Source organism: Cheilinus undulatus, linkage group 11, assembly GCF_018320785.1.
Source record: "Cheilinus undulatus linkage group 11, ASM1832078v1, whole genome shotgun sequence".
Classification (NCBI taxonomy): domain Eukaryota; kingdom Metazoa; phylum Chordata; class Actinopteri; order Labriformes; family Labridae; genus Cheilinus; species Cheilinus undulatus.
In genome coordinates, this window is record NC_054875.1 from 47,293,156 (window position 1) to 47,302,495 (window position 9,340).

Below are 9,340 nucleotides of genomic sequence, written 5' to 3' on the forward strand. Positions count from 1 at the left end.
TGGAGTTTATAGAGTTTGAAAGGTGCATGCCCGGTTGAGGAGACGAGTTGGAGCATAACAGAGAGAAAGACAGGGAATTGTAGTGAGAATACTCACAATGCTGGGAGGAACAGAGGAATATTCACTCTCTGCCATGACTTCCAGTCATCCGGTGAGACCATGGGTGAGACTGTCAGTGCAACTGTTGGCACCAGCAGGCAATGCTTCCACCCATAGTGAAGCCAATGCTTTACCTCACTGCGTGTCCATGCCACCGGGGAGGGAATAATCAGTGAGTGCTGCGGCGGGGGGCACGTGGTGACGAATCCAGGAATTTTTTTAAGGATTCTTCACTATTAGGAGTTAGGGTTAATGACGGAGATCTGTGCTCTCTGAGTGCGTTTCTAGTTCACAGTCTGACATTTGCTTGTTTTGCTCTCCTTATGATTTTTCTTATTTCTTATAAAATTTTGTGGTGTTTCTAACATCCTTACTTCCCATCTCTGTATCGACATTTTAAGAATAAATCAAATGAATAAGTCATATTTAGCCTTTATTTGTTCTTACATCAAATTATTTCCCAATAAAGTGCATTATTATTGTTTTAAATAAAGTTTTGAACCCTTAAATGACTCTATTGTACTGTGATAACAAAGATATCCTGAATAAAACTTTAAATAATCAAATTAGATTAAAATTCTTACCTAAAGCAGTGATGATGAGCAGAAGAAGTGCGTCCATCGTCACTCTCTGTCATGTCTGAAACTTTCCACTGATGCATGAACAAAACTCAGAATCATTCCTCCTCATGTGGTCTGATCAGCCAGTCAGAAAATATTTGAATAATAGGAAAATACATTTCAAACTCATGTGTGACGGCAGACACAGACGGTGGCCATCATCTGATTATCATATCAGACAGTGACATAATCATCATATTAGTACGCTTCTTTACTCAATGATTGGATGCTTTCATGCTTGAATATGTTTGATATTCAAATAAATTCAAAGATACAGGAGTGAAACTTTTCTGTGGCCTTTTCTGTGCCTCTGATAGGCTGAAACATTTAAGTAACTTAATTAAAGTAACTTAGCTAGAGCTGCACTGATACTGATGTTTACATTAACAGCTGATTGCCAGTACAGGTGATATTCCATCACTTCTTTTGTAGTAACACTCCCTCTATGGCAACATTTTCTCATATTTTTGAGCATGACAGCAGATCAGTTTGTCTAACAGCTGACTGCTTCTGCCCAGTAAAAAATCTCCTCACTGAATCAGTCATTAGGCGTGTTAGATTCCAACTTTAAACACAACAGATAAACATCAGCTGATTTCTGTTCATGCTATATCACTCATTAATGGTCAGTGTTTGAGAGCGGGGCCAATGCCAGTGTTAAACTGCTGCATTGGTGCAATCTTCCTTTACACCTTTGTTAAATATAATTTTACCTGTGAGTACCATAATAAAGACCGGTAGTCAATTATTAGCCACGCCCATTTTACAGCCGAGGTCACAGTCCAAACAAACAAGCCCCGTCCCCTTTTAAAGAGTTAAAATGCTACAAGTAATTCCCAATAATTTTCATTTAAAATAACATATAATTGCATCCATCCATCTTCTTCCACTTATCCAGTTGAGTCACAGTGGCAGCAGGCGAAGCAAGTCAACCCAGACGTCCCTCAGGAACGTTTTCCAGTTTTTCCAGAGGAATTTCGAAGGTTCTAAGGCCAGATGGAATATATAATCCCTCTATCAAGTTCTGGGTTTAGCTCTGGGTCTCCTCCCAGTTGGACAAGCCCAGAAGGGAGGAGACTGGGAGGTAGGGCTGAATGATTTGGGAAAATAATCTAATTGCGATTTTTTTTTTTTTACCCAATACTACGATTGCGATTTAATATGCAATTATTTCTCGTACTTCTTTAGTTCTTCTTTTCGTGTATTTTCCAAGAAAAACAAGCAATAATTCATTCGATACTATAACAAACCCAATATTAGATTAAACTAGGGGGGGACAAAAAAATAAAAATGAATAAAAAATTATGATGATTTTGACTCATTTTGCAAATTGGATATGAACTGTAGTATTAAAGGGAACGATAATTCTAATATAATTCTAATATTTAATGAGAAAAACATACAAAATGAAGAAAATAGGATTTTTTTTTGTACACTATTCTTAAAATATGCCACTAGAATGATTGCATGATATGTAATACATAACGTCTCAGCAGCAAAAAAAGTTTTAAAACTGGTACTTTGACACAAATTTCAGGTTAAAGAATTGCACCTTCAAGGATTTGAAAATTGCAGCAGGCCATTTAGCAATTTAATCTAATTTGCGATTAATTGCAGCTCTACTGGGAGGCATTCTGATCAGATGCCCGAACCATTTCAACTGGCTTCTTTCGTTGTGAAGGAGCAGCAGCTCTAATTTAATATCCGAGCTTCTCACCCTATCTCTAAGGCTGAGCCCAGACATCCTCCTGATGGATCTCATTTCCAACGCTTGAATACAACGCCTCGTTCTTTTGGTCATTACCTATAGAATTCATGAACACAGCTGAGGGTTGGAAAGATAAACCGGTAGATTGAAAGCTCCCTCTTCACCATAAAGGTACAGCCATCACCTGCTGATGCTGCACCAACCCGCATGTCAATTTCACAGTCCATTCTACCCTCACTTGTGAACAAAACTCTGAGATACTTGGACTCCTTCATTTGGGCCAAAGACACCCTCCCCACCCAGAGGGGGCCATTTTCAGGCAGAGGACCATGGCTTCAGACTTGGGGTTGCTGACCCTCATCCAGACTGTTTCCCACTCAGCAACAAACGGTCCCACTGTCCCTGGCTGAAGAGGCTAACACAGCCACATCATCTGCATCAGGCAGAGATAAAATTCTGAGGTCCCCTTACTGAAAACCCTCTTTTCCCCTAACTGCACCTCGGGATCCTGTCCATGAAAAGCACAAACAGAATTGGAGGTAAGGAACATGTCCGCCTTTGTGCCTAGGATGTGAACACAGCTCTAGTGGCCCCTGACCCCATATTCTCACAGTACCACTCACATGGGACACAGTTGTAAACCTTCTCCAAGTCCACAAAAAACATGCAGACTGGATAAGCAAACCCCCATGATCTGTCAAGAAGTCCACTGTCCCACAACTAGGACGGAATCTGCCTTGTTCTTCCTGAATCAGAGGTCTGACAGTCAGACGGAGAATCCTTTACTTTTCTTACCCTAGAGTAGACTTTTCCAGGGAGGCTGAGTAGTGTGATACCCCGATGATTGGAGGTACCCTTTCTGAAAAACAGGAACCACCAACCTGGTCTGCCTAAACTAGTCTTTACACACACAATCCCATTTTATCTTATTTTAACTCATCTTAATAATATTATTGTACCTTTAGAATGGCAAATAAAAGAAGCTGGCGTGTTGATGTTCACATAACATGAAGATAATAAAAAAAAAAAAGATGACAAAACGAAACAGGAAGTCAAAACACTTAAGAAGATGGAACCACAAAATGCTTCAGTACTACTACCTATAAGACCATTACTACTAGTTGTAATAATGATAATAAGTGCTTGTATTTAAAGTGTGCCTTTAATGGGACCCAAAGATGCTTCATTCAGACCCGAGCATTCAGGAGAGAGACGTTCTTCCCTAAATGTAACAGCAGGGATTTAACATTTAACGTCCATCTCCAGGCCGTTCTTCTGTTTCTGGAAGATGCTTCCATCTGGCTGTTTCCTCCAGCTCAGTCTGATGTTTTCATGCACCCCGTTGTCCTTCAACTTCTCTACAAGCTGAGAATTCAAATAAAATATCATCAGTAACAAACAGAAAATGATCTGCTAATTTAGCAAGGCTAGATTTAAAAAAACAATAGAGTAATCCAGAAATATCCCCTGACACAGGAAGCTTTTACCCTGAAAACTGCACAAAAGAAGAGTCAAGGTTTAGAAAATAACTCTGACCAAATCCAGCTTCTTTTCTTTGTGCCTGTTGATCGACCAGCTTGCTAACCTTGGTAAACGCCCTCCCAGCCCTATAAAAGAATCCAGTTCTAGATAATGAATGAATGCTCCTCCTTTTTCCATCCTGCTTTGCTGTGATTGGCTAATTGTTGTTACAATGTTTGCATGTGGGCCTTTTTGCATGGAGACTCAATCTGTCACCGTTTTGAAAAAAAAAGGTGAAATCTAGATCTGGAACCAGAATTACTCTGCAGGGTTATGTCAAAGAGTAATCAAATCAATATATCAATGCATAAGACGGCTTCCGAAGTTGGACCTAAATATGCCAGGACCTTATTTCCTCAGACTGTTGGAGGAAGCCAGAGTATTCAGAGAAAAAAAAACATGTATGCACTGTGAGGAATAAACTCTAAACTCCACACAGAAACCGTGAATCTGAGTCAGAAACCTTCTTCCTCTGAATGCTAACCACTGCTCCACCACACGGCCCACTTTATTTGATCTTATCTAAGAAGTGCTTTTAAGAGTCCACTTGTTTTTGCATAAAGTCCTACAGGTCCAACCTGATTTACCTGCTTTAAGATCTCTGCCATCACAGCGGGGTGGTTGAGATCCACAGAGGGGTTCGTCTTCTGCACACTCAGCTTGATCACGTGCTTCGTTATCCCTGGGTAGAAAAAATCGGTTTACATAATTGAACATATGAGGTAACTGACTTGAATAACCTGATAGCAGAACTCCTCTGGCTCAGATATGGGCCGAATGAACAGCAAAGATGCGGACTGTGTTTGGGACCTGAATGACGGCCCAAATCTGGTCCAAGTGTGTGATAGCAGTGTCTGAACCATAACAGAGTCAGACCTCTACCAGGACTACACCAGATAAACAGCTGTTACTGCTCATAGCTGGGCCTCATATGGAAAACCTTCATGTGGAGGCTTTATGGCCCTTCAATGATCCACATGGGACTGACAGACCAAACTCATACCACTACAAGAACCTAGCTTAATTTATGACAAACCTCTGATCTGGCCAAAAACTTAAATCCGTGTTTAAGTTTAGAATCAATGATTAGATTTTATTTTTTTATTAAAATTAAAAGTGATCACGTTACTACAGAAACAGTCACCCAAATCTTTTAAAGATTAATATTTTGACATTAACAGTTAATGAACCATACATCACAAAGATCAATTCTTTGAATCATGTTCCATTGCTTAGACAGTGCAAAAATACATGAAGAACCAACAGACCAGGAGTGATTGGACACAGGTGAGACTAATGGGACACAGATGAGACTAAAGAGAGCAATCAAAGTGGAGATAAAAAACACGAGGGCAGGAAGAAAATGACAACACAACAAGAAAGTAACTACAATGAAACATGTGGCCATGACTTGGCCTTCATACGTTCTGATATTGCCAAAACTTAAAGCCAAAATAGCTGGATTTTTACAGCAGATATGCGCTGATATTAACAGTTGTTACAGGATGGCATTTACAGCTAATAGAGGGTTATATTTAACGTCTACACACTATTTACAGTGAATAAAGGCTGATATTTACAGCTGATAATGGCCAATATTTACAGCTGATACAGGCCAACATTTACAGCTGATATAGGCCAATAATTACAGCTGATATAGGCCAGCATTTACAGCTGATTTAGGCCGATATTTACAGCTGATATAGGCCAATATTTACGGCTGATATAGGCCAGCATTTACAGCTGATTTAGGCCGACATTTACAGTTGATATAGGCCAATATTTACGGCTGATATAGGCCAGCATTTACAGCTGATTTAGGCCGATATTTACAGCTGATATAGGCCAATATTTACGGCTGATATAGGCCAGCATTTACAGCTGATTTAGGCCGATATTTACAGCTGATATAGGCCAATATTTACGGCTGATATAGGCCCATCTTTACAGCTGATATAGGCAAATACATATGCCCTCTATAGACCAAAATTGACCGACGATATAAACCATTATTTACAGCAGATATAAGCCAATATGCACACCTGATATAGGCTGATATGTACAGATGATATAGGCCATACTGTCTGTAATAAGGGCCTATATTGGTTGATATTTACAGCTAATACAGGCTGATATTCACAGTCTAAAGAGGCTAATATCTACAGCTGATGTAGGCCAACTGTGTCAGCCAAGTTCAGGACAAAATTTACAGCTAATATATCCGTTGTAATTATTTTCATATCTGCTGATAAAATAATTAACTTCATATGTAAATAAGTCTATATATACTGGTACTGATATCATCCAATGATACGGTGCATCCCCTAATCAGATTGATGCTAAAGTAAACTTTAACTATACGTTCAAGCTTAGTAATTATAGTCTGAAGGTTTCTGGACCTGTTGGCCTTGGAACTGATGCTTTAATCAAGGCCACATCTGAGACACCTCACAACCTCCAACATATGATCAAACATATTTGACTTTTCTGTCTGCCTTCTGTCATTTGCTCTGACATCAGTGATGTTGACCAATGGGAGTACAGAGTACTCTGCACATGTAAAAGTCAGGAGCAGGTGCTCTGATGTGGCATTAATCTGAACACTCATCCTCTCTGAATCCTTAGTTTGCACTCACCTAGATCGAAGCAGATGTATGCTCGTCTCCAGCTGCAGGCCCAGTCCTCCCATTCGGCATTGTTACTAAAATCTGCTGCAGCACACGTCTCGTCTGCAGAAAGGTTGTTGGGTTCTGCTATCCCCGGGCTCCAGAAGCGAAACGAGGAGTCGCTCCCATCCAGCCACAGCCAGGAGTCTCTGCTGAGGCCGATCCAGACGATCTGTCCTGAGGGAACCAGATCCTTTATCCTCTGGTTCTCCTCGATGTTCCTCACACTGGCCAGGTCTGTATGGTGCTCTCTGCAGTAGCTCTGGGCCTCGGACCACATCATGGCGGTGGGAACGAGGACAAACGTCACACTAAAACCTGAGGATGGACCAAAGAGAGATCAACATAAAGTCTGACATTGTAGGATGTTTAGAGTCACTGTTACATCACCCACTCATGCTCTTGTTAGGAGACTGTGCTCACCTGTGACATCACAGCAGACAGGTGTGTAGTGGTTCTCACATGGAGCATCGCTCCATCCTCCGTCATCAAACATCAGTGTGCAGTGTTCCCTGCCTCCTGTATTATCTGGTTGTTCCAGAGCCCACTTCCTGAAGTCACTCTCCCCGGGACTGTAGAAACTTTGGTTTGACAGTGACCACTGCCAGCTGTCAGTGTCATCGTACAGACCGATCCAGGCTCGCTGAAATGACATTTTGGTTGTTTTTGTTCTGTTAGTGCCCTGTTCCAGCAGCTGGGTTAAGTTCTATCTGAGGATGTGCTGTGAAGTCCACACTAGTGGAAACTCGTCACTGGAAACTAGTGGAGAGTTCCTCTTGTTCCAGAAGTAAAATTCGCCATTAAAATCCTCCATAGACAAGCTAACAGCTACCTGAATACTCATGAACAGAAAATATCTGATTTTGACAGGTTATATTGCAGACGTCAGTATGGTTCCCATGTGGTTTTGTCCATTGGTTCCATGGTGGCCCCACCTGTGATTGCCCATGTGAACTACAAGTGTAGAGACCCATATAGGCCCCATCTAGAGATCCTTGAAATTGCCCATGTTTACTCCAAGTACAATCTATCTTGGGTCTCTTGAGATCCAAATCTCGTTTAAGTCCATAAAACGTCCCCCCATTTTAGTCTTTACTTTTAGTCCAAGCATTTATTTTCTTGCCTAAATCTGGTACCAAATCATGGTATTGTGTTCTATGCTCTCTGCCAAACCTGGGGTCCCTGCTTTCCACAGCTGAGAGGCAGAATAGCTACAGATGCATTGTTTTTTGACAGATTTACTCATTGTGGAGAAATTAAAAGGATTCTGAATGTTTGACGAAAACTACATTACATTTTAGTCTAGTTTGAGTCATCTTGATGAAAACTAAACTTAGGGGAGCACAGATGGTCGAGTGGTTTGGGGCGCCACCCATGTGCGCGGGCGGCCCAGGCTCGAATCCGGCCTGTGGCCCTCCACCACGTCTCTCCCCACTCTCTTCCCTGTTTCCGAGTCTATCCACTGTCCTTCCTCTATCAAATAAAGGCATGAAAAGGCCCAAAAATAAATCTTAAAAAAAAAAAAAAAAACTAGTCTTAGTCTAGTTTTTGTCATGTAAATAAGGCTGTCGACGAACATTTTTAGGCATAGTTTTAGTCAACGAAATTAACACTGTGCCTTAACGGTTGAATGTTTTAATGCAGAAATCAATATTGCCCCCCATTTGGAGTTCTCAGCTACTGTGTGATGTCATCTGCAAAGTACCTACTGTTTCATAGTATGGTGGCATGTTTTCATATTAACAGGCAAACCCAGCAATCAGCGACATCGCTGTTACACTCTAGGATTGTGGGTATTGTAGTATTTTTGGCTGTGATGGTGAATAAATAATGTTTTTTCTCAGAACTTTTACCATCAGTTCACACTCAGGTAGCTTGTTGTAAGTCAACCTTGGATGTTTCTGATAGTATTGCCAATAATCATATCCAGTATGAAGAAAATGAATTGGAGTTTTACTTCTGGAAACACACAGTTGGGCTCTACTTCGTTGAGAGGATTCTTACTCCAGGCTACACCCTGATTGTTGCGTGTATAGGGAACAAGCAGGGACAGAGTGGAGCTGGGGCAGTGGTTTTCAAATCTTGTGGTAAGGCACACTGGTTTAGGTGTCAGGAATTTGTATAACCCCACTTTTTCACAACTGGACAGCTACTACAGATATATAACAAGTATCAATGAGGCTGTTTTGCATAGTGGAAATGGTGTGTCTAGAAAATTTGGCTTGATGCTGAAACCGTAAACTCACATAGCTGTGTTCATTGTACTCCATTTGACTGAGATCTGCCATGCTCCTCAGCGTGTTCACATCGTCCATGCTGCTGATGGTGGCCAGGTCTGTGTGCTTCTCTCTGCAGAAGTCCAGGGCTTCAGGCTGAGTCTTGGTATCGTAATAAAAATGGTAGCGACGTTGAGCTTGTGATGAGACAGCGCCAAGTCCTGTAGTGAGACAAATATGAGCCTTTTTCAAACATGTGATAAATTTAAAAAGAATCATAGTATTACTGTACATTTAAATAGAAACCTGATTAGAAACTCCATCCCTCCCATGGTCACTGACATTTAACAGCACAAGCTAATGAGGCAAATTGCCATTAACTGCAAGGATTCAAAGATTTTTCATGCAGTTAGACGTCAAGTTAAAAGTTCAGCAGTGATATGAAAATTCCTGGGTGATTTGAAATGGCATCAGACAACCAGGTCAAAACAAAGTTCAAAATCATATTGA

General features: G+C 41.0%; 1 protein-coding gene across 1 annotated transcript; it reads right to left on the reverse strand.

The window, feature by feature from the left end:
- Positions 1–3,594: 3,594 nt before the first annotated feature.
- Positions 3,595–8,894, reverse strand: LOC121518160 (secretory phospholipase A2 receptor-like). Its single transcript, XM_041800397.1, has 5 exons — positions 8,861–8,894; positions 7,038–7,257; positions 6,585–6,932; positions 4,536–4,630; positions 3,595–3,792 (listed from the first exon to the last, which is right to left on the reverse strand). The coding sequence occupies exons 1-5, from the start codon at positions 8,882–8,884 to the stop codon at positions 3,670–3,672; spliced, it is 810 nt and encodes a 269-aa protein (XP_041656331.1). The 5' UTR covers positions 8,885–8,894; the 3' UTR covers positions 3,595–3,669.
- Positions 8,895–9,340: the final 446 nt, after the last annotated feature.